We start from the raw sequence: 24780 nt of genomic DNA, 5'->3' as shown, positions 1-24780 counted from the left end.
GTAAGCTTACTTGACTATTTGCTTTGTACTCCTTTATTCGGTACCTGCACCTAGACTTGAGGCATGTAGTGTCATTTATTCCTTCTAAACCTTTCTTACCTCCATATATTTGTCTTTTTAGTATCATAATTTGATTTTGCATTTAAAGGGATGATACAGAATCTCCTGGATATGTGCTGATGTACTTCTTAAGAGGAAGTCGTTGAACATTACCACACATGATGTGGCGGCTGCTGTGACTCATGGTGCTCTGGGCGCACAACCTTCGCCTGCTCACCCGGGGCTTCTTCCACGATGCCCGTGAGATGGACATGGGCTGCATTGAGGACTACTACGATGGCGAGCAGAGCAAGTACGGCCTGGCAAGCCTTGACGATGGCGCGGATGAGCAGCTGCTCTGCAGCGGCAAGTATCGTGACTGCAATAGAACGACATGTTGGAGAGGTGCTAGATATAGTGTTAAGATTGCTTGTTTAGTTGATGTCGACGGTGTTTCAAAACCGAGTTACTACTGTCATTCTTTAAGAGAGCAATCATAAACCCGGAAGGATAATATTCTGCAGGTATGTACTCCTAATATGATGTTATAATTCGATGTGAGCGAAGGGCAATTCGCTCAAGTTCTGATCTGTGAAATAGATGCCATCGGGAAGGTGATGCCTTCAATTCATCATGTTCTTTGCGTGCCTAATTATGCTCTCATCCTCTTTTGTTGTATTCACAGTGTTTTTTCTGGCCAATGGCTTGTGAATCTTCGCAAGAGGATTATCAGCCCCCCAGTGACATTTGTGAAAAAAATATATCATTCAAAGCATGGTGTTCTTTGCTGTTATTGTTCCTAATTTGAAGGGGACTGAGATTTCTACCTGGAAATTTTAGTGGGGTTACCTTCAAATGATCGGACATCTGAAATAAATTAGATCTTAGTAAATCTATTACTAAGACAAAGACATTGTGTTGTTTTTCATAAATTTTCTGAACAGTTTTGGAAGAAGCAAGCATGCAATGTTGATGAAGCCCAGTCGTTGACACTCCGGTATGAACCGAGGGCAGACCATCTCGCCTCTGGAACTGATCTTACATGCAAAGCTCTTGAGCAGCGGCTGATCAATTTAATGTTGTGATAGTAATAAGAGTTGTCGGTACTTCTTCTTTCCTGTACTATAAATACAAACATACGTGCTACACTACTATTGTACAAACTGTAATGGGTGTATAATGGATCTGAGCTCATAATTTCTCTGCTGCCTCTGTGTTTATATACAAATATCAATCCACACACAAGTACAATCACTTTGATGGACACCAGCTCGTATAATCTTACTATTTCTAGGCTTATCCATCTCACTTATTGATACATATGAATAGCATTACTAGGAATGCTCATGTCATGAGCAAATGAGTGAATGTCATAATGTGGACCAAACGAGCTAGCTCAATGGGCGGCAGCAAACCTTGCACCGCAGATGAACGCCTCAAGAGGCGCGCAATGGCGCGCCCCAATCCCTAGTTTGCAGGGAACGGAGAGACGGACGCAGGACAGGAGAGACAGAGGATAGAAAAGTTACGACGCGGTTCTTCTTTGTGAGCTGTGACCGTCGTCCAGAAGAAACCCCCCTCCGCCCGCATCGCACCCCCGGGACCCTGGCGGACGCCGGCCGAGGAAGCCCCCGAATTCAGGTCTCTCTCTTCCTTCGCTTCTTCACTTCTTCGTCCCGTCGCCGCAGATCGCGCGCTTGGCATCCTACCGTTCTTCTGGACTCTGGAGTAGAGGGTTTTTCAGGCTTCCACTTTCTCATTTTTCATTTTTAACGAAACAGGGATTCAGGGTTTTTGCGCTGCAAGTTAATCTTGGCTTTCTTTCGTGATCGATCGACGGGTAACTTTTTAATCGATCTGCTCGTGGAGTGGAATTTCTACTTCTTGTTCTCTTTTCTTTGTTTTTTTTCGCGGGTAATGATTTTCACGAGCCGAGCCGTGGTAATTATTTTGACCAAGATTGGCTCTCTACCCCTCAAGATTCTGTATGTTCTTAACCCTCATCGACAATGTGCTGCTCCCCGTGGAGTAGGAGTACTTATTAGTAGCAGCGTGGGGGTATTCACTTCCCCTTTCTGGCTTTTCCCCACTCTTTCTCCAAGCCCCCAAAACCCTCTTTTCCCCTCCTCTTCTTCTTCCTCTGCTCTGCTCCCGGATTCTGCTTTGCTTGTTTTGTGTTCTCGAGGACCCATCTCCCCCTCTGTCTATTTTGCTCTTTGTTTTGTGTTCTTAGTTATTGTCGCTCTCTGCTTCTGCCTGATCTTTGCTCCTGATCGTTCTTCGGTCTCTACTCTACTGAGTGTTGCGCGTCGTCGAGGCCTTCTGCCCTATCTTGATTCCTTCTCCTTCCGTTGCCTTCACTTTACCCTATCTGTTTTGTGTCGTATTTTGCATCATCTGCTTGCTACCTTTACCTGACATGTGGTATGATTTAATCTCACTTGCAGAGGAGACGAGAAGAGAAGAGGAAGGGGCAGATCTATCATCTATGGGCAACTGCAAGAGTTTATGTATGTATCTCTCTTATAAACTAAAAGTTGGATGCAATTTACAGCATTAATTCCTTGGCAAAAGTCAGGGTAAGAAGATGAAATCCTACCTCTGAATTGAAGAGCACTTGCTCTCACCATCATGCTCATAAATTAGCAAGATGGCTAGCTAGTCATGTGTTGAGTATATCACTCTCCTTATCTAGAAACACAAAGCTGTTCGAGAGCTGGTCTTGATGTCTTATTGGTTAGAAGCAGTAGTACATGCTAATGACATAGTACTATAAGAAAGTACCTGAATGATGTCTTGTTGATTGGAAACACAGTGTCTTCTGCCTTATTCTACGCCTGATTGTTGACATGAATAAATATGTGTATTCAAGATTTTGATTCATTTAATCAGAAGATAAAAAACTTATATGCATGTTTCCCATTCTTGCGGTTGTCGATATTGTAGTCTGTTTATTTGGATCTGCAACATGCACATGAATTTTCTCATAGCATGTTCTCTCTTTCTTTCTTTTGTAATTTTGACTTATTGCATTTGTACAAATATCAGCTCGTGCACTGCTAGGAAAAGCCCATGTTGCTCCGGATGCAGAATGGAGGATGCAGGACTTTGGAAAGACCCATGTTCCAGATCTAGAATGGAGGATTCATGACTTCTCATCGCTGCTTGAGACGGGAGCGAAGTCAGCAACATCTGCCATTTTTCACTGCTCTGGGTATAACTGGTATGCACCATAATTGCAAAACAAATCTGCAAAATTCAGGTATTAGATGTACTAGTATGTATATACACGTGCAATGCACGTCTTAATATAACGGAGTGATTTTGGTAAAAGAAATAAAAAAAGGTCAAAAGATTTACTAGTAGATTCGGGCAAAAAGAAATATAGTGATGTACGAATGCAGATATTAATTAAGTAGGAATTAATATTCGTTCCTCCTGCAAAAGAAAAGAATTAATATTCATACAAAAACTGTACATTCACATCTAAAACAACTATAGGTTCATGTAGAAAACTTGTAGTATGTTACTCTATTTTCTTTTTCTCCCCATTCTCCTCCCAAATCATGCCTGGGCTCAAGTCGTCATGCGCTCAAGCGGCACTGCGGCAAGCCGGCAATATGGCCCATGAGGCACCGCATATGGGCTTCTTTTTCTGGAAGGGCCACACGAATGTTCTAGAACACAGAAGAGGCAATAGCAGTATACTGTTCATGGCGAATCCTACTGAACTTAGCCCTTGGATTTTGGGGACCAACGGTTATGGTTGATGCTCTAGATCCAATTCAAAACTGGTACACTATATAGTAGTGGAGAAATGCCGTCTGGTTTGTTTTAGTAGAAAAGGTAATTATATGTTATCCATATACACATTGATTTAGGATGCCATTTACTCTCAATGATGTTTCGATGTAATCAAATTAGCAATCACAATCTCATAAACAAACAGTCAGACGCTAAAACTTGATATGGTGCAGGAAGTGAAGAAATTCGACTTCATTCCTACTTCAGTTATGAATTCTAGACTGACTTTGGCTTCTTCGCATGATTTCATTTACCAGGCTGCTGCAAGTGATTCCAATGCATAAAGAAACTGGTTCTGAAACGCCATATGTTGCTCTTCGTCTTATGACAACCCAAGAAAGGATGGTGCCAGGTCACACGGTGCATGTGGTTTTTGAGTTGTCAGTATACAACCATACAAAAGGAATGTACTGCGGATGCAAAGGTAGTCTCATGGATGTGTTTTTTCAAGCACATCCATCATACTACAGCTATGAATCCATAGTCCTCTGTGTGTCATAAGTTTGAGAATTAAATACCATGATTCCATCATTACAAGTCAACATCTGTAAATATCGAAATATGATCAAATACAACGTTTTACCGTTAACAAGTCGCTTTGTATTTTCTTTGCTGTCAAGTTTCTCTGTAGACCTTCAGGAATTTGGAATGTTCAAAGATGGCATAGACATGTTTCTCACTTGAGACATTACAAGTTTCTCTGTAGACATTACAAGTTTCACACTTGAGACTATTATGTTCAGATGGTATACACATGTTGCTCTTTAAATTTTATTATCATCATTTGGATGTAATTCACTACCTTGCTTTCTTAGCTAGGGTAAAGGTTGGTTAGATATTATTTGGTATATTTGCGTCTTGCATACAAGTTCTTCATTCTCTAATATTCTAACCTTTACCGAACCGCAGCTAGCTACAACTTTCATTTCAAGAATAGCTACTCGAAGGAGCATTGCTTGATTCCTCTTCAGGAGCTACTGAAATCATCTGCTTTTCTAGTTGATGATAGTTGTGTCTTCGGTGTGGACATATTAAAAATTGATGTCTCTTCTCCTGAAAAGAAGGCCGTTGTGGTTCAGAAGAAGGCTACCACAGTTCAGAACCTCTTCGTCCAGAAGAAGGGGTTTGTCAAAGGGAAATACACTTGGAACATCAACAACTTCCTGGAACTGGACATGGATAACTTTGTCCGTTCTCCTACATTTGAAGTTGGCGTGCATAAATGGTATGCACCTGTTACATCACAAATGATTTATATAAATGGTATGCATGTGTTATCCAACATTTTAGCTTATACGCATCCTTTAACTTACCACACCTAGTCACTTTACAAACTTCTTTTTTAATGTTGTATGCCAACGGACATTAGCAACTGCCAGATCTTTTTGCAAGGCAAGGTCCTTCAGATATTCTAACTGGACAGTTTAGCTTGATACAACCAAACAACTGTGCTTCTAGTATATTTACAGATATGCGTAAAGCATTCCAGTTTACCCAAAAAGGCTTTAGCCCCGCTTTATATATAAAGCAACCATCATGCATACAACCAACCACCCAACACACGACACCGACACACACAACACACACACCCAAGGCAAGATACAAGGGTGCCGCACAACACCACGTCACCCAAACGCCACCAAGCACACTAAAGATAAACAATAAGAGCGCTTGGAGACGCCGTCGACCTTAACTATGAGCTAGCCATTGTGAAGAAGTGAGGCCGACCCACAATGTAGCAAAGACTCCAAGACGGTGCCTCCAAGAAGGGCACGACATGGGAGTGTCGCCACCGTCCGATCCAGAAGATCAAGTTTTCATCCAGAGTAAACTGGAGGAGACGGGACCAGCTGCGACGGAGCCTTCGGGAAGGGAAAGACGCCCGCGGATGCCGCCACCGTCGGCCGGCCAAAGAACCATGCAGGTAATGCACCCCGGCGCTCATCCATCTCCACCAAACCACCACATCGTACATCGACCACCAATAGCAATGCCACCCGTGTGGCCATGGCTGCCCGCATGCACCCGAGACGCGCGCTCCGTCCATGAACACCGTGCCTCCCGCAGCCAGGCCGCCGCCCTGCAACCAGACAACCCTGAGACCACACAAAGGCCCCGGCTTTGGCCCAACCGGCAGCCCCCGATCGACGGAGCCACCAGCAGACGCTCCGCGCCGAACATCGGCAGACCTGCGCCAACCCACCCGCGGTCGAGGAAAGGGGGAGGAGGAGCGGACGCATCCGGACCGGCACGTCCCTGTGCCGGGGACAGGTGACATGACCGCATCGAGGCCACTCATCCCTCCTACCAAGCTCCCCACCGAACACACCCCGTGTCGCCCCACATGGCAGCCGGCACAAATCCCCGTGAGGCCACCAGCAATCACGCCCCCACCAACGAGGGATACCAAATGGACCCGCAGTAGCAGACAAGGGAGCTCACCGGAGATGCCTACTCGCGCCGCCCGCCCACCAGCTGCGGGAGCAACCAAAGTGGACAAGCCCGCCGCCCACCACCACCACAACACCAGTGCCTCCACTCCCTGGGCAGGTCTAGCCGGAGCCCCACCACCCCACCGGAGCAGACGGACACCAGCTACATCACCACCACCTTAACAGGGCCGTCAGCCACCCCTGCCACCACCAACCGCCACACCATCTAGATCTAGGCAAGGAGGCCAGATCCGCCGCCAGCTCGCCCCTGGGCTCCGGATCCCCACGAATCCCCACGAGCCGTGCCGGAGGGGGCATGGAAGGGGAGGAGGCAGCTACCAGGACGCCGGGAGGAGGGAGGGAGCCGGAGCAGGGCCGGCTCGACACCACCGAGCAGGGGGAGGCGCCCCGCGACGCCCGCCACCTACGCGCGGGAGGCAGCTGCCCTGCCGCTGTCAACGCCACACGGCCTTTGTCCGGCGACGCCCCCGGCGACGGTGAGGGAGGGGGCCGAGGCGAGGGGTCGGGGGTGGCGGCGCTAGGGTTTCCTCCCGGGGGCGCCCGCGGGAGCGCCTCGGGAGGGGGGCGGGGGGACTAGAGTTTTGAGGTGCGCATTCCAGTTTCAATTTTTTTTCTTCGAAAAGGGGGTTTGCCCCGGCCTCTGCATCAGAAAGATGCATACGGCCATGCAGTTTCAATAGAAACAGGTTTTTGTAATCATGCTGCACCGAAAATTCGGAAACAATGTAGTACTAAAATCTATGTTGAATAAAAGCTAGAAATGTATATATTTGGTACAACCCGTTCTTGTATGTGCCACATACCATCGATTATTTTCTGAGATTGTTTTTATGTAACATTTTACTCCATTATCTTCTGTAGTGATGTTTTGTTCAGAGTTTTTGTAATTGTAATGCCACCATGTCGTGTCCAAAGTACTGACTAAACCCAAGCTCAGCCCCAACTTTCTGATTTCAGTAACCAACCACATTCTTCAAATACATTTTCCCGGGTACCCAATTATATTTGAAGTGACACTTCCCATTTTCTTCAACAGGTACGTCGGCATGTATCCGCATGGTAACAAGTACAGCACTGATTGCATCAGCTTGTACTTATGCCTGGGTGCGTCGGATGAGCTCCGTCTCGAGTCCAAGAAGGTGTTTGTAATGACTCTGTCCATCCTAGACCAAAAGAATGGGAAACACTTGACTGCAACTTCAGGTTCAGCTCACCTTAGCAAGTATCAGTGCTATTGATATGTGTGATTTAACCTCATGATGATTACAGTTGATCTCACTTTTGTCTTGATCAAAGGTCTCTGGGTATGTAATAACGGATGCGGATGGGGATGGGCTGACTTCTTTGGACTCAAGAAACTCAAGGACCCGTCGGGAGGCTATGTTGTGGGATCGAGCTGCATTGTGAAGGCAGATCTTACCATCATTGGTTCATCCAATGATGGCTAGATGTTTTTACCTCATGGCCTGATGGAGAGATAATGCTCTTTAATCCTAGTAGCTACTAATAACCAGACTTATATATGAGACAATGTTGTGGTAGCAGTACTAAGAACTTGTGGAATGATTAGTAGTAGTAATGGGCCGGATTTGAGAAGTGAGATGATTTCACGCATATATATTTCTATGTATATGTGTCGGACAGAAATATGTTACTGGAAGTACTTGTATATGCATGGATGACGCAGCTATGTCAGTCTGCTTGCCTCGCTACATGCATGTTGGATTCAGCTGAATACTTGTTATCTTTCGCTTGGTTTCCCATGCGGGTCATGTCCCCAATTGATGAATCATGGTTCAATGTAAAGCACTTTGCGTCTATGGTTTATTTTGAGAAGGAAAAGAGGCTCTTTCCTTTGTCCGCCGTTCATTCGTTTCGATCTCCAGGAGGAGGAGGAGGACCAGGGCGTTTAACTTGTCCTAGTCCAAACTAATTTCTCCAGGGGTTTGTTGTGGATAATATCCAAACTAATTTCTCCTAAGAGCTAGGAAGGATTCCGTTTTTTTCTCCAAAAAAGAAAAAAGAGAGGAAGGAATCCCCACGATCACATCCTCCATATAAATGCCCCCTCTCGCCTCCATTCCCCAGCGTCGGCCGTCCAAGCCAGGTCTTTCCAGCTTCGATCTGCCCCCGAAACCAAGCCAGGTCTTTCTCCTCCCTCGCTTCCTGCTCTGCTGTCCATGGGAATTCCAGTCCTTTATTCGCCCTTCTCTATCTTTTCACCTGCCTCGCTCTGGAAAGAACAAACGATTCCCGGGGCAGAGGGTTTTAGGGTTTTTCTACACCAAGGGTTTTAGGGGTTTTCAGTTCAAATTACAAGTTCCTGTAAATTTACCTAGTTATTTTCGACAAAGCTGAACCTACCGGTTTATGTTTATGGAGTGCGATTTTACTTCTTGATCTCTTATTTATTAATTAGTTCATCGGGGAAATTTTGTCCTCGGCAAATTGATTGATTGATTTACGTCCAAGTGGTAAGTCATTAAGGAATGGTGATTTATCTTTGTGCGGCGTGGTTATTATTTCGTCAAGATTTGCACTACTCTTGGAGATTACTTACGTGCCCTGTGGTGCTTCCAGAGGAGGAGAGCAGAGGAAGGCCTGCCGGGGCTATGGGCAACACCGGGAGTACATGTATGTCTTCTTTGTCCTTTTTCTAGTTGAAATTCAGACTCTCCATATTATAAACGGAAGACACATACCAATTAGAGAGCTCATTTTCTAAAAAAATCAGGTAAAAAGTATATGAATTGTAGCGCTTAATTCTTATGGTCCTACAGTTCTAGGTATGCTGCAGAGAATGGAGTTATTGTCATCATTATCATCTTTAGTACTGTAACTAGCCAGACGATTAGCTACCGGTGCGGTGATTGCTCTTCGACTGGGCTTGTTGCGCTGGTGGCTCTTGTGCCCCTGTGGTTCTCATGCAACAATCATCGATCGTGATCATGGTCGTCTGATCTGTGCTTTGGTTGCCACCGTGAACACCCATGGCTGATGACCAAACATACACTTTTTTTTGCGACTAAAAAAGAAGGCATGCTAGATTTCTAGAGAACACACGCATACTTGCTGACTACATGAAGCATTACTTCGGGCTATATATATACATGTAGGAAGTACTATGACATGTTCCGTTCTATGCTTTTTTGGTCCAAGCGAATAACTATTCTCATAGATAGGGGGCCACTTATCACATTAAATCTGTTAAGATTGCATGCCTTCACGTATGTACATTATTTTCTTTATGGTTGCTTTATTTATAAAGCGAGGCGAAAGCCTTTTTCGGTATGTACATTATTTGCATTTTCTGCTCAATGAAAAGATGTTCTGCTGCTTCCATATTGCCCATGGTAGATATTGCAGCCTGTTCTTCTGCAAATGCAAAAGCACATTAATTTTCTGAATGGTGCATACGTCCTTTTCCTTTCCCTGGACTCGTATGCAATTTTGAGTTGCTGCCTTTGTGGAAATTTCAGCTCCTGCAAGCTTAGGAAAGGCTCATGTTCCACATTTACAATGGAAGGTTCATGATTTCTCAGCGCTACTTGAGACAGGAGCCAAGTCAGCAAAATCTGCTCATTTTCACTGCTCCGGGTATAAGTGGTATGTATCATAACTGCAGAAGGATTTGTTACACAATTACTATGTGTTACATGCAAATATGACGCTTCTCAGTCTAGCATTATTACTAAACCATTTATTTTGTTTTTAGTAGACAGAATTGCTATCTGTATATCCATATGCAATACTAATTTAGGACAAAAAACACTAATTTAGGATGCGAACTACTCTCGCTAATCATGCTTCTATGAAGTCAAATTGTCAATCATAATAATTCCATTAACAAACATTTTGGTAGGATGCATGAAGTGAAGAAATCAGATTTCATTCTTACTTCAGTTATGACTACTTTGTTTTACTTTTTTTTGTCCATCAATTGATTTACCAGGTTCCTGAAAGTGACACCACCAATGCATCAAAAACCTGGCGCTGAAACTCCATATGTTGGTCTTTCTCTTAAACTAGGCCGGACAACCCTGAAGCCGGGTGACACGGTAAATGCCGTGTTTGAGTTATCAGTATACAATCATGCAAAGAAGATATACTATGGACGCAAAGGTATTTTTTAATTGCTTCTTTGTGCACGTCCAACCTATTACAGTTGGGATTCCCTTCCCTAGTCCTTTGTGTCTATGCTACATAAGTTTGAGCTATAATTCTATATTGGGATTTACATTGAACATGATACCTACATGGGATTCACTATATTGCTGCCATGTTTGCATATATGCGTAAAGGGTGTGAACGGAGGTTGTACATTGTTTGGGGTATGTGCAGCTTAAATGCAAGTTTTCACTCACTAACTTCTAATCTTTAACTGAATGCAGCTACCCACAATTTTGATTTGAACAATACATGCTCGAAGGATGAATGTTTGATTCCTCTTCAGAAGCTACTAAAATCATCTGCTTTTCTAGTTGATGATAGCTGTGTCTTTGGTGTTAAGATATTGAAAATTAAAGTGTGTTCTCCTGAAAAGAAGGCTGTTATGGTTCTGAAGAAGGCTACCACACTTCAGAACCTTTTTATCCAGAAGAAAGGGCTCATCAAAGGGACCTACACCTGGACCATGGACAACTACCATGAATTGGACTTGAAGCGCTATGTTTGTTCTCCTACATTTGAAGTTGGTGGACATAAATGGTACTCATATCTTCCATCAGTTACATATAAATGTTTTTTATTAATAATGTGCATGCAACATTAGTCCATTTATCATAAATGTACCATGCCATGTTACATTACTAATTTCGTAGTGGCCGGAAGTACTTCTCCCGTGCTCTATGCCAATATACATTAGGGACATCCAGATGTCTGTGCAACACAAGTTCCATTGTCACTTGAGATATTCCAACTGAATATCTTAGCCCAATTTCTACGAAAGGAACCAAGCAACTCTTGTTCTAGTATATTTAGAGACACCCAGAAACACACTCCGATGCATCACCTAACGTGTTACTGAATATTCAGTCTGCAAACTCGATGATTATGTTTTGATTGCCACTCTACATGTCTGTGAACAGGCATGTTGGCATGTATCCGCATGGTTGCAGAAACATCACCGGCCACATCTCCTTGTTCTTATACTTGGAGTCCTCGGATAAGCTCTGTGACGAGTCCGGGAAGGTAGTCGAATTGACTCTATCCATCCTAGACCAAAAGAACGGGAAACAATCCACCATCACTTCAGGTTCAGCTCTCCTTAGCAACTGTCAGTGACGACTATAATTTGCTACCTCCTGATTTCAGTTGATCTTACTTTTCTGGTGATCGCAGGTCTCTCGGTGTTTGGAGGTGATAGCAGCTGGGGATGGCCCAAGTTCCTTACAGTCAATAGATTCAAGGATCCGTCTCGAGGCTATGTCCTAGGATCAAGATGCGTCGTCAAGGCAGATTTCACTATTGTTGGCTCCTCCAATGATGGCTAGATCTTTAGCTCATGGCCCTTGCATCCTACTACTTGCTAGTATTGTGTATATACTTGTTAAGTTTTTGCCATATTGTTTTGGAAGCAGTGCTAACACGACCATCATATGGTGCTAACGACAAACTTAGCACTGGAAGTTGAGAACATGTTAGTTTTATTTCGGGCAGTGTGATGTTAGAAACTACTTCAATACGGATGATGCAATTATTTCGGTTGGCTTATTATCTCGCTAGTACTCCCAAGTATGCCAATGTTTCTTTTGTCCTTTTTCGAGATCTCAGTGGGTGTCAGGAAAAGACTAGACTTCTATAGATCTCGATTCTTCTGGCAAAGTGATGAATTAAAACGAAAACACAGACTCGCGAAATGGGATATCATTTGCAGACCGAAAGACCAAGGGGGTCTAGGTATTGAAAACTTAGAGGTGAAGAACAGATGTTTACTCAGCAAATGGTTGTTTAAGCTATCTGTAGAGACGGAGGCCACGTGGGCGCAAATATTGGGCAATAAGTACCTTAACTCCAAAACATTGTCCCAGGTGACAGTGAGGCCGACTGATTCGCCTTTTTGGAAAGGACTGATGAGAGTGAAATCAGCCTTTTTCAACAGGACAAAATTTGTCCTTGGAAACGGTACTACCACGAGGTTCTGGGAGGACACTTGGCTTGGGGAGACGCCCCTTGCACTCCAGTATCCCTCTCTATAATATTGTGCATCGAAGAGAAGCTTATGTTGCAACAGTATTACAGTCTAACCCTCTGAATATCCAATTCAGAAGAACGCTAGCGGGAAATCGTTGGGAGGCTTGGTTACACTTAGTACGACGACTCATGGAGGTCGATCTTTCCCAACAACCAGACCGGTTGATTTGGAAGCTCACACAGAATGGAGAGTTTTCGGTTAAGTCCATGTATTTGGATGTTATCAACTCTAGTGTGATTCCTCGTTCGAAACATGTGTGGAAAGTCAAAGTGCCTCTAAAAATCAAAGTGTTTATGTGGTTTGTACATAAACAAGTCATTCTAACTAAGGATAATCTGGTGAAACGCAATTGGACAGGATCTACAAGATGTAGTTTCTGCGATAAGGATGAGTCCATCAAACACCTCTTTCTCGATTGTCCCTTGGCAAAAATTTTATGGCGGACGGTGCACTTAGCTTTTAATATTACTCCTCCGAATACCATTAACACGTTATTTGGGACGTGGTTAGATGGGTTAGGCTCCGAGACTGCGAGACATATACGTTTTGGAGTATGTGCTTTATTATGGGCTGTTTGGAACTGCAGAAACGATTTGGTTTTTAACAGAACAACAAATGTTCATATCTTGCAGGTTATCTTCCGGGCCACTATACTGATCCGTATGTGGTCGCTACTCACTCCGACGGAGGCCAGGGAGCGTTTGGTTACTGGATCTGTCCGTTGGAAGATGGTAGCTTGGGATATCTTCAACCGGTTTGGATGGCGGTCATGTAATAGGATAGGTTTTTAGGTTCCTATCTTATTTTATTTTGCCTGCCGGTTGTGGCTTTTCCTGTTATGTTCATTTTGCTCTTTGTGAGCTTTTCTGCTTTTTAGAGCGGAAGACCTTTTGGATTATTCTTAATAATATGGCCGTATGCATCGTTCTGATGCAGAGGCCGGGGCCCTGTCCCCTTTTTGAAAAAAAATCCTCCGTTCCAAAATAGATGACCCAACTTTGTATTAAAGTTAGTACAAAATTGAGTCATCTATTTTGAAACGGAGGGAATACAATTTAAGTTTCTACCATCTCTCCTCACTTTGCCCTGGTCGGCCAAATAGATTTTGGTGTTGGTGCTGTTATTGGAAGAGACATAGGCTTGCTTGTTTGCAAGGTAAGTTCAGAGATTGACACTTGCTGTTACATGAACGAGGAATTTAATCATAATATCAGTTACAACTGGAGATGTACAGATTGAATGCTGGAACTCGCCATGGTTGTTACATGGACATGGTAACAAACCAGATGCAAAGCGACAGTTAACAATTGCGTCGACGCTTTTTATTTTTCCTTTTCAGATGAGATGCATTGGCGGTTTGAGGCACACCTGAATTTCTCAATTTTTTTCTCTGGACCTCTGAACTGCATTAGTAACTGAAATTTGGATTGGGGGGGGGGGGGGGGGGGGGGCGGATATCAATTTTAAGCATTCCCTATGCTCATCAATCAGTTTAACTCGTTTCCAAGAAATTCACAAGACATTCACGAGTTGGTAATTACAAAGTTTGTCATCATAAATTCAAAAATATGTAATACAGTGGTAACATGTCAGCATATGGAGATGGGAATTTATTTGATTTTTCTGCATCTATTAGTGATGAGTATGGGCTATATTTTCTGCATACTCTAATATCTACAGGTACAGCCCATCTTCCATAAATCATAGGACTATGCAGACCTTGCTACTTGGCAGAATGGATCAGATTCAAAATTGCTTATGGATCAAACAACATTCTGGTTGCATGTCTATAGGGAAACCTAGGAAACAAAAGTTCTTCCCTTCTAAAGGATGATAGATGAGCCATGCGCCAACATGCCGCAAGACATCAGTGTAAACTGCAAACAAAGATTGAGAGAGCAAAAATTACTCGTTAAATTTGTTAGGAAAATATGCAATTTTTATTTGTTCTTCTATCAATTGCCCAACGGTAATTTGTTTACCCACCGTATGCTATTTTTTCGAGAGAAGCCACTAGTTAAATCTACGGCCCCCGAGTCTATCTTTTATCATATTGTTTTCAGATCTATATTTCCGAAAATCCAAAAATAGTTTGCTGCACTTTTTCTTTACTTGTTTTCTTGCGTTCTTGCTAGATCCATTTATCCAATTTCATACAATTTAATCTATATTTTTACCGTAGAGGGATTGACAACCCCTCTTACACGTCGGATGCAATTATTTGTTCTTTGTGTGCAGGTACCGTTTACATAGTGTTACTTAGTTTTTCTACTGGATTGATAACCTTGGTTTCATAACTGAGGAAAATACCTACCGTAGTTGTATTGCATCATCTCTTCCTCTTTGGGAAAATACCGACGCAGTTTCAAGCCGCATTAGTCGCCGGATTCACACGGTGTACAACTGTGTCTCACACGGAAGCACAAACTGTGAAAAACAATTGTGCTTTTCACTTATCAGAAAGTACAACTATGCTTTACCCTTTTCAGGAGGAAGCACAACTTTACCTCCCAGTGAAGCATAACTGCGCTTCATGAGATTTTTTTTTCAAGAAAACCTAGAAAGAACCCAGCAAAACTGAGAAAACCAACAAAAAACTAAAAAACGCATGAAAAAAATTGTGCTCCAGCTAGTGCGCTCAATGCAGAAACCTGACAACGGCGCACCACACGACATGACGTCGTGTAGCCCTCGCTCCCACTGGGAAGGACCCCTAGGAGTAATCACCGGTTAATCGCTCCTCTGCAACGCTCCATGTTCAAGCTTAATTTATGGTCAGTGCAATTTAGAATTTTTTTGTTTGTTTTATTTATTAAGAATAGAAAAAACACCCATTTGGCTTTTTTTTAGGGAAAAAACATCCATTTAGCTTCTTTTTTCTTTGAGACAATGAGACAAAACATCCATTTAGCTTTTTTTTACATCCATTAGCTTTTTTTTTTCTTTTTAAGAAATTGACATCCATTTAGCTGGGTGGTCTCAATTTCTAATCGGGCCTTCTTCTGCGGTCCGAAAGCCCAAGACGCTCGCGCAACCCAACTCTCTCCAGCCTTCACCTGTCTCTCTCTCCCTCGCCTCTTTCCGCAACCAGCACCCTCTAGGGCACAGCACCACAGCACCACACGCCGCCGCCGCCGCTCGCCATGTCTGACTCCGACGAATACGGTGCGACTCCCACCCCTTCTCGTCCCCTTCCCCTGCTATCTACTCCTCCGTTTTTCTGATCGACTCGCCCCTCTCTTCGTGTGACGTTCAGTGGACCTGCCGGTCTCGGACGAGGAAGAGGATGAGTGGGAGGATGGAGACGAAGCTGAGGAGGAGGAAGTGCAGGGAAGCTCTAAGAAGAAGGCCAAGCAGCACGTCGACCAACTCAAGAGGCTGCAGGAAAAGGTTCGTCTCCTGTCCGTCTCATCTTCTGGTTTCTGCTCCGTCCTTCAGTGGAATCTTGTTTTGCAATCGGTTAATGGTCGCTGGTTAGTACCTATTATTATCTTAGTATAAGCGGATACTCATGCCTGGCAAATTTTGGACGCACCGAATTCAGGCTGCAAGTCATTGTAAGAGTTGCACATACAGTTTGTCATTCGTATCAATGGTAGTCTGGTAACTTAAAGAATGACAGTAAATAAACTCTGAATCGCACTGACCATTCTAAGCAACGAAAGCTTTAAGCATGTTGCAAGTTGGATTGTTGATTTACAGAGATAATAATCGTGAGAGATGTGACAAAGGCGGTTTGTCATTTTGTATGGAGTGCCTTATGTTCACTAGCTTCAGCTGCACTGTAGTTGTTATGAATGAAACTGAAACTGTACGTGTTAGGCACACCCATGCTCTAACATAAGTAGTTCCATTGAATTAAAATTCCAAATTTATAATTTGAAATCTTAACTGGACCCTTTTCACCGGAAAGAATATGCCATTGACTTAACATTTGGATAGTCTTCTTATTCTTTAACTAATAAGCTCCCCACTGTTGATTTGTTTTTTCTGTTGTTGACTGGACATGTGATTGATGCGTAAGAGAATTGGTCCCTAATTGTTTGATGTCTTTTGGTTAGCTTTGGTTGGTTTGCTTGTGCAATTCCTTTTGATATCCTATCATGTATGGACTCTAGTTACACATGTCACAGCCACAGCCAGGAGCTTAATTCTGGTTTTTCATACTGTTCTTCTTTTCTTTCGTATTTTGTAACCACTAATTTTCTTCTCTGTGCTGTTGAGTTACTGTTGACTGCTTATGAAACTTACGGAGCTTTTTTTTTGGTAGGATCCCGAGTTCTTTAAATATTTGGAAGAGTGTGATAAAGAGCTCTTGGAATTCAATGATGATGACATTGCTGTAAGATGAATTTTACTCTTTTTACTTGCAATAATCCTTCTTCTCCCTCTAGAAGTTTATATGAGTTGGGTTGCTTTGTGTTTAGGATGATCAAGAAAGTGACGAGGAACCTAAATCTGTCCCTAAGGAGGAGCCAAAAGAAAGTGTTAAACCAATTACGATGGAAATGGTTGATTCCTGGTGCAAAGGGGCCGAAGATGGGAAGATAGGATCTATCAGGTCTATTCTTCAAGCCTTCAGGAGAGCTTGCCATTATGGAGAGGACAGTGGGGACAATTCAGCACCAAAATTCAGTGTCATGTCCGGTAGTGTACTCGACAAAGTCATGCACTACGTTTTGAAGAACATGGATAGCATCCTTCGCCAATTACTCGGTGCCCCTAGCTCTGGAGGGAAGAAAGAGAAAATCAGTGAGCTGATGATGACTAATTCATGGAAGAGGAATGGCAATCTAATGAGGGTGTATCTTGTCAATGCACTCCATATGATAACCGAGATGACTGATGACCAAATGATCGCATTTACTATTCTCCGTGTCAGAGCATCAGCTGTTTTTCTGGCAGCCTTCCCTTCTCTCCTTAGGAAGTATGTTAAGGTGCGTTAGCTTTGCCTTCTCATTTCATTTTAAGTAGCTTTCAGCATTACTCTGATGTCCATCTGACAAGAATTTTCTCAACTTGGTGGTGTTATTTTAGACCCTGTTGTATACCTGGGCTAGAGGTCGAGGTGCCATGCCCTTTATTTCGTTTTTGTTCCTCCGAGACTTGTGTGTTCAAGTAGGTCCGGATTGCCTTGACACATGCCTCAAGGGTATCTACAAGGCTTATTTGGTGAACTGCAAGTTGTCCAAGTCTATCAGCGGATCGAAACTGCAGCACATTCAATTTCTTGGGAATTGTGTCAAAGAATTGTATATCTTGGACCCTCAAAGTGCTTATCAACATGCTTTTGTTTTCATTCGTCAGTTGGCAGTTATCCTAAGAGGTGCTCTTACCGAAAGAGGACCAAAGGTATTTTGTCCATTGAACTGTCATGTTCATATGCTAGAACTGCATTTATTGCTTGTGATCTGACAGAGTTTTTTTGGTTCTTGTTTCATCTTTTGAAGACATCAAAGGACAAAAAGCAGAAAGAAAGAAACAAACCAACGAACAAACAGCTGGAGGTACTATTTCTATTAGTCTTTGCCAAGTATTTTCTTGTATTTTGGAAACACAAGTGTTGTCTGCTCATAGGAGGGATATCATTCTTTTAGATTATTTGCTGACAACAGCTCATTTTTGGGCTAATTCTATTGGTTCCTTTCGTATGTTAGTTTGATATTTTTTGTTGTCAATCAGACAAAAAGAGGAACGTTTTCCTGTTGTGAACTGATGATAAGCTTACATTGTTCTTGTGCAGAAATCCTACCAAAAAGTTTATGATTGGCAATTTATATTCTGCCTTGAGCTTTGGACAGGTGTTGTGTGTGGATGTAGTTCTGAGGAAAATTTCCGGCCTTTGGCCTATCCGTTAACCCAGATAATACACGGTGTAGCATGTCTTGTACCGAGTGCACGTTACTTCCCTGTACGCATTAGATGTGTAAAGATGCTTAATTGCATTGCCGAAGCCACCGGTACCTTTATTCCGGTGTCCTCTCTGTTGCTTGATATGCTAGAAATGAAAGAACTTAGAGGCCGTCCAGATGGTGGTGTTGGCAAAGCAGTGAATATGTTCAATGTTAAACAGGTTTGTTTCCTTGTAACACAATTCTATGGGGACATGCCTTTGAAAACAAACATATAACAGGTAGTCCTCTTACAGGTAGATAAGAAAATGGTGAAGACACGTGCCTTTCAGGAAGCTTGCATTTACTCTGTGGTTGATGAGCTGGCTAAGCATTTGGCGCAGTGGAGCTACTCTGTTGCCTTCATCGAGATGTCCTTTTTGCCACTTGTTCAACTTCGGAACTTTTGCAAAACCATCAAGGCTGACAGATTTCGAAAAGAGATGAAGGATCTTATTCATCAGGTTTGCTAAGCATGTATAAAAGAATATTTAACTATATATAGTACTTGATCGGGCGCATGTGCTGATTTCCATTTCTGATTCCAGGTAGAGGCAAATGTTGAGTTCATGAGCGCAAAGCGTGCCTGAATTACATTCCCCCCCCAATGATCCAGCTGTAGATTCATTTCTACAGGTATAGGTGGTCCTGTTGGCTTTGCTATCTGCACACTATTTATTACTCCCTTTACATTTGTGATGAACAGAGGGAGTAGTATATTTTAATTCTTGTGCAGTTGTGTTAAAACATATACTATTCTTTCCCAACAGGCTGAGAAGGAAGGGCGGTTGAGCCCTCTCTCAAAATATGTTGCTACTCTACATCAGAGAGCAAAGAACAGAATCGATTCTATGGATGAGACAAGGTTAGTTTCGTCGATGCTTGTCCGTCTATAATACCCTAAACAAGGTTACCGCATTATCATCAAGTGACTTCCAATTTCCATCATCTTACCACACAACATACTTAAGTAGTTTGTATGACTAGATGTACTCATGTACTCCCATGTTCTGAGTAAATGTGTTGATTAATGCCATTACTGATTCAATCCTTTGTGTACCAGTGTTATCGTGGGTGCAGAGTCCTCTACCTTTTCGAAGAGGCTATGGGAGGCACAGAAGCAACAGGAGGAACATGATGATAGTGAAGAACCCATTGCTTTCAGTAAGAACTTGTTGGCGGAGAAGAAGAAAACAAAGTATGTTCATGCCTTTACCCTTCTTTCCTGGTCGGTTTCCTTGCGTGCGCAAGGCATGATGTTTTACCTCCTCTCCTTTCCTGGTGCAGAGCTGCAAAGGAGAAGAACAAGAAACGAGCCCGTGACGACGATGATGTGCCCGCGGAGGAGGATGTGGTTGAGGATTTGATCTTGAGTTCGGACGAGGAAGCGGAAGATGAGAACGATGGCCTTGGCTCAGACGAGGATGGCTCCGCGCCCGTTGAAGATGACAGCGATGAAGACTTTGTGGACCCAGACAGCGCGTGGGAGAAACAGAAGGAGAAGCTAAAGAAACGGAGCAAGTACCAACCGTCGAACAAGGCATCCTCAAAAACCAAAAGGAAACCCCACCCTAAGAAGAAAGCCAAGCATTAATCAAGGTAGAGCTAGGGCTCGGCAAAGACTGTTGACGACGTGCTATGCTTTCAGTCATGAGAAACACCTCCCTGTCACGGGAAATTTTGTTTGAGTTGAGAATTACACAGCTTCCTTTGTCATTTCCATGCATTTATATCGAGGTTATTCATATTCTGCTCAGTTCAACTTTGCCGATATTGATGATTTCATTTCCATACGCTGTTCTCTTGCCTGTTTTTCAGGCTGATTGTGTGCCAGGTACTTTCTAGCTATCTTCACCTGAAACTTTGCCGAGTAGACCACAAAAACTTGCAATATTAAACTGGAAGCAAATGTCCCAGTTTCTGACCATTCCTGTCATTTTCAGTAGGGAATGTAAGCAAGCGTGTACAGGTTATGAAGCTTCGTTTGCCGCCCTGACATGCTTAGGAAGTTTTTGGTTTTTTGTACTAATATAAATTCTAGTTTATACTATTGTGTAAGAGATAGATCAATGCATATACTACTGAAGAAAGAAGAAGTTTGGTGCACATCAAAGAGAATTCGGTGTACAGCACCGCGGAAATTTCACGGGAACCAGTTTGCTTCCTTAACATCTGTCAAAAAAATAGAATCCATTGACAATATGATTTGCAAAGGACGTCGATAACTGCCACACGTGTGGCAGGAAAGGAGACGCACCACATGTCTCTAATGCAAATAGATTGCCACGTTATCGCATGCGAGAATCTTTTCGGATTTTCAGTTTTTAAAATGTTTTATCACTTAAATGAAAAATCCGATTAAAGATCCGTTTTCACCATTAAATCCCTCGCGACGAGATCTTCAAAACTAGATCTCATATCGATATATTTCGGCGAATTTTTTATTATTAAAAGTTGCCATGTCTATTGCACATGAATTGCCATGATATTTACACTGAAATTGCCATGATATGTTTCAACTATTTTCTTTTACATTTAAAAGTAAATTTTAACATATTATAAAATGGAGAATTAAGAAACTAGACTTGCCATGCACCATAAACTAAAATTGTCATGATACATGCACTTAAAATTGCCATGGTTCAATAAAAAAAGTATTTTCATGGTCAAAGTACTAGAATTGTCATCATCAAAAAACTAAAATTGCCATGATCTACAAACTAAAATTGCCACATGGCAACTTTAGTTTAAGCACATGTCAACTATAGTGTAAACATCATGGCAACTTCTAGGCAAAAAAAAAATTTCGTCGAAACATATCAACATGGGGTCTAGTTTTGAAGATCTCGTCGAGACGGATTTAATGATGAAAACGGATTTTTAGTTCGTTTTTTATTTAGGAGATAAAACATTTTTAAGCTGAAAATCAAAAAGATTTCTACTGATGTCATCTATTCATACGTGGCAACATGAGTGGTGATGGAGGCGTGTGGGCGATCTGCAAACGCCCAGACGTGTGGGCGTTAGTTTTTCCGTTTGCAAAACAAAATAAATAAAGTAAGTACGCTCTGGAGGAAAACTCAAGCCGTTGACATGCCACGTCAAAAACTGAACCGCGTTGGCCCGGCACGCTTCCCGCCCCCGCCATGAGTAGTAGTACGAGAGCTCAACAATACCCCATCGTTTAATTAGTCGGACTCGGTTTCCTAATCTGCGTCCTATTATTAATCCAACTCCTTTCCTCCATAAACCCTCCCGCAGCCTTCCTTCTTCGTTGCGATCACTACAAGTTTTATTTACTTGCCAACGAACGAACAGATTAAGTCCACCGCTCTCGACGTGACCAACGTACGTACGATACGATCATGCAGTTCCCGTTCCGCCGCGCGCCGGCGCCGGCGACGATGACGATGCTGTCGCTCCCGGGCAAGACGCCGCAGGGCTTCGCGGAGGACACCTCGGCCGCGGAGGGGGACGGCGACCTGAGGGAGTTGCTACACTGCCGTAGCCGCCTCGTCCAGACCTACTCGGACAAGAAGGGCGCCGCGGCCACGCGGGGGGACCTTCTCCGCGAGTACGTCCGCAAGCTCGACGCCGTCGCCCCGCGCTTCGACGAGGCGGTCGCACGGCACCAGCTCTGCTTCGCGTGGCGGGACGCCGGGACAATCCGTCGCCGGACGCACACGGCACTGGCCGCCGAGCGGGCGGTGGCCCTGTTCGCGCTGGCCACGGAGCAGGCCCGCGCGGCGGCGGAGGAGGACATGCGGGAGGCCGACGGGATACGGCGCGCGTGCGCCGCGCTCTGCGACGCGGCGGGCCTGCTGAGGGCGGCGCCGGAGGGGGGAGACCACGCGGCGAGCTGCCAGCTGCGGCATATGTCCGGCGCGTGCATGGCGGCGTTCGAGGCGCTGATGCTCGCGCAGGCGCTTGAGTGCTATTTCGAGCTCGCTGTCGCCGGGGGCAAGCCGGCCGCGCTGTGCGCCAAGGTTGCCCAGCAGGTGAGCCTGGACTACGACCGGGCGCACCGCTCCATGGCGGGGCCCGAGCAGCACCAGATCGACAAGTCGTGGCCGGCGAACGCGCAGGCCAAGGCGGCCTACTTCCGCAGCAAGGCGTGCCTGCGGTCGGCGCGGCTGCTGCGCGAGAACGGTGACGGTGCCGGCGGCGGCGTGGGCGAGGCGATCGCGCGGCTGAGGCAGGGGCTGGCATCCCTGGAGGGCGCCAAGGGCGCGCTCGGGAGGGCGGCGGCGCCGGTGCGGGACGCGGTGAAGCGGCTCCGGAAGGAGATGGAGGCCGATCTGGCGGCGGCCGAACAGGACAACTGCAGGATCTACTACGCGCGCGTGCCAACCGCGGCCGCGCTGGCCGAGCTGCCCGGACTATCGCAGCAGCTCGTGCGGCCCACCGCCGTGGAAAAGATCCTCGAGCGGGGAGCTCTGGACAAGGCGCCGCCGCCGGCGGCGGCTGAAGAAAAAACGAGCTAGCTTAGATTGAGTAGGATCATGCTATGTTTGTTGATGTTTTTGGCTTGGGAGGGCTGTCCATCCTGCATGAGATGTGGAAACCGTACAAATGTGCATCTTCCCTTCCCTCGTTCGATGCTTGCCACTGTGAGGCTCCGTTCCGAAAACTGTAGTAGTTAGACCAGAGAACCGCCTCTCGGCGTGATCGAGTCGTGGGGGCAATGACTCACTCTCAATTATAGGAGAGGTACTTGATTTTTTAAAACATCTTCCCATATAGGAGTCTTAATAATTATTAGAACGTTATTACAATGGTTCATTAGAGCAAACCACACGCATAGCAAAATGATTGTTGTCTCAACATGGTATCTATGCTGGGAAAGACGAAAAATAGTGCATAAGAAGGCAACGCAGAAGCATAATGCATATCAGATTTCTATGAGGATTCTTGCCCTTACATCAAATTTCATTAATGCATTATCCCCCAGGGCTTCTATGAAAAGCGGGGTTGGTCTTGTCCTCCCAGGGGATTTGTGAAACTTAATGTTGACGCTTCTTTTGACCACGATCTCCTTAAGAACACGATGGGGGCGGTTTTAAGAGATGACAAAGGTAGGTTTATTGCATGAGACAACAGGAAAATTGATTATTGCGCGGATGTTTTGATGGCGGAAGCTTCAACTCTCAAATTTGGTCTAACACTGGCGCAGAGGTCGGGATGTAATCGCCTTATTATTAACTCGGACAATCTGAAGGTGATTGAAACCATGCAGAACGGAGGACGGTCGGCGGGGTGCGGCAGCGGCAATCTTCGATGATTGTTTTTATTATGCCTGTGATTTCATTATTACTAGATTCGAACATTGTAATAGAGAAGCAAATAAAGTAGCTCATGAGCTCGCTAGATTACCTAGATTTTTGTGACCTCGGATTGGTTTGAGGAGCCTTTAAATGAAACTGTAATGATTCTCACAGACGATGTACTGGTTATTTCTAATGAATAAAGGCCAATGAGTGGGGATCTTCGATGATTGTTTTCATTATGCCTGTGATTTCTTCGGGTCAATGAGTGGGGATCTGTCAAGGCTTTCATTTGCAAGAAAAGAAACACAAATGCGCACTCAGTGTCCAAAATAATAGGCATGTGAAGAGAAATAACTATATAAAGTTTAGCTAGGCGCACCCGAAGCTCCACTTCTTCCACTCCAGAACACAACCCAATAAAGTCCCAAGACGAGATAACAATGTCTCCAGAGGAGTTCCTAGCCACCACACCAATGCTTCCTGCACTTAAACCCTCCACAAAACGGATGTCAACATTGATCTTGATATGATCAGTAGTTTGACTTCACTGATGCCACCACACCTCTTGGTTCCTCAAAATGGTCGTAATTGACCTAAGACCAGCCACCACCTCCTTTCCTTTGTTATTAGAGGCCACCTCGGCAATAGCCTAACATGACGTAAAGGAAGACCAATAACTTTCCACAAACATAGTTGATCAGTGACATATTCTTTTTCCTTTTTAAAAATTATCTCATTCCTCAAATGCCAAGCTCTCCGAAAAAGGAAGAGGATATGCTCCCACTGAGTTGAGCTCAGTTGGCCTAATAAAATAAGCAACCGGTCCGAGACATTTTTTTTAAAACATCTTCCCTCAGAAAATTTCATACATCCGTCAACCCTCAATGTCGGACACAACGCACGAGCATTAGGACAAGTCACAAGAGCATGATAAGTACTCTCATCCTCCACCCAACAAATAGAGCACGCACGAGTGATAGCTTGACAATGTATAACTCTATTAACCTTAATCGCGAGGTTGTTAGACATTGCACGTCAACCAAAAATTCTAATCTTTTGCGTGATGTTGGCCTTCCATATGATATCTCACAACCTCTTTTCTTCATTAGTAGTAGTACTCGGTTGCCCCAAAT

General features: G+C 44.2%; 3 protein-coding genes and 1 pseudogene across 7 annotated transcripts; all 4 read left to right on the top strand.

Moving 5' to 3' along the window:
- The first annotated feature begins 148 nt into the window (after positions 1-148).
- LOC109779637 (uncharacterized) lies at positions 149-8031 on the top strand. Of its 5 annotated transcripts, none has more exons than XM_020338302.4 (7): positions 149-1680; positions 2487-2549; positions 3088-3262; positions 4101-4267; positions 4753-5068; positions 7333-7499; positions 7593-8031. In XM_020338302.4, the coding sequence occupies exons 2-7, from the start codon at positions 2528-2530 to the stop codon at positions 7742-7744; spliced, it is 999 nt and encodes a 332-aa protein (XP_020193891.1). In that variant the 5' UTR covers positions 149-1680; positions 2487-2527; the 3' UTR covers positions 7745-8031. The 5 variants fall into 5 exon arrangements, 4 of the variants coding, with proteins under 4 accessions (XP_020193891.1, XP_040257839.1, XP_040257835.1 ...); XR_012205576.1 differs by having other exon boundaries at positions 1497-1680; positions 4753-5106; XM_040401905.2 differs by lacking the exon at positions 149-1680 and adding an exon at positions 1861-1879.
- Positions 8032-8363: 332 nt separating this feature from the next.
- On the top strand, positions 8364-12011 carry LOC109779636 (uncharacterized). The gene is made up of 7 exons (XM_073511053.1): positions 8364-8441; positions 8877-8930; positions 9776-9860; positions 10249-10418; positions 10688-11003; positions 11384-11550; positions 11637-12011. The coding sequence occupies exons 2-7, from the start codon at positions 8909-8911 to the stop codon at positions 11786-11788; spliced, it is 912 nt and encodes a 303-aa protein (XP_073367154.1). The 5' UTR covers positions 8364-8441; positions 8877-8908; the 3' UTR covers positions 11789-12011.
- Positions 12012-15500: 3489 nt separating this feature from the next.
- On the top strand, positions 15501-20136 carry LOC109779638 (nucleolar complex protein 2 homolog; annotated as a pseudogene).
- Positions 20137-21745: 1609 nt separating this feature from the next.
- On the top strand, positions 21746-22864 carry LOC109779635 (vacuolar-sorting protein BRO1-like). The gene has a single exon (XM_020338300.1). The coding sequence runs from the start codon at positions 21746-21748 to the stop codon at positions 22862-22864; it is 1119 nt and encodes a 372-aa protein (XP_020193889.1).
- The last annotated feature ends 1916 nt before the right edge of the window (positions 22865-24780 follow it).

The sequence above is a fragment of the Aegilops tauschii genome, chromosome 1, assembly GCF_002575655.3.
Source record: "Aegilops tauschii subsp. strangulata cultivar AL8/78 chromosome 1, Aet v6.0, whole genome shotgun sequence".
In the NCBI taxonomy this organism is placed as follows: Eukaryota; Viridiplantae; Streptophyta; class Magnoliopsida; order Poales; family Poaceae; genus Aegilops; species Aegilops tauschii.
This window is presented reverse-complemented; position numbering and strand designations above follow the sequence as displayed.

Excerpts from the sequence above, each read along its gene's own strand:
- LOC109779637 (XM_040401901.3), top strand. The coding sequence starts at position 2,459 with ATGTGGTATGATTTAATCTCACTTGCAGAGGAGACGAGAAGAGAAGAG. Across the intron at positions 2,550-3,087 it reads GGGCAACTGCAAGAGTTTAT|CTCGTGCACTGCTAGGAAAA; the intron begins GTATGTATCTCT and ends TACAAATATCAG. Across the intron at positions 5,069-7,332 it reads GAAGTTGGCGTGCATAAATG|GTACGTCGGCATGTATCCGC; the intron begins GTATGCACCTGT and ends TTTCTTCAACAG.
- LOC109779636 (XM_073511053.1), top strand. The coding sequence starts at position 8,909 with ATGGGCAACACCGGGAGTACAT. Across the intron at positions 9,861-10,248 it reads CTACTTGAGACAGGAGCCAA|GTTCCTGAAAGTGACACCAC; the intron begins GTCAGCAAAATC and ends TTGATTTACCAG. Across the intron at positions 10,419-10,687 it reads GATATACTATGGACGCAAAG|CTACCCACAATTTTGATTTG; the intron begins GTATTTTTTAAT and ends AACTGAATGCAG.
- LOC109779635 (XM_020338300.1), top strand. The coding sequence starts at position 21,746 with ATGCAGTTCCCGTTCCGCCGCGCGCCGGCGCCGGCGACGATGACGATG.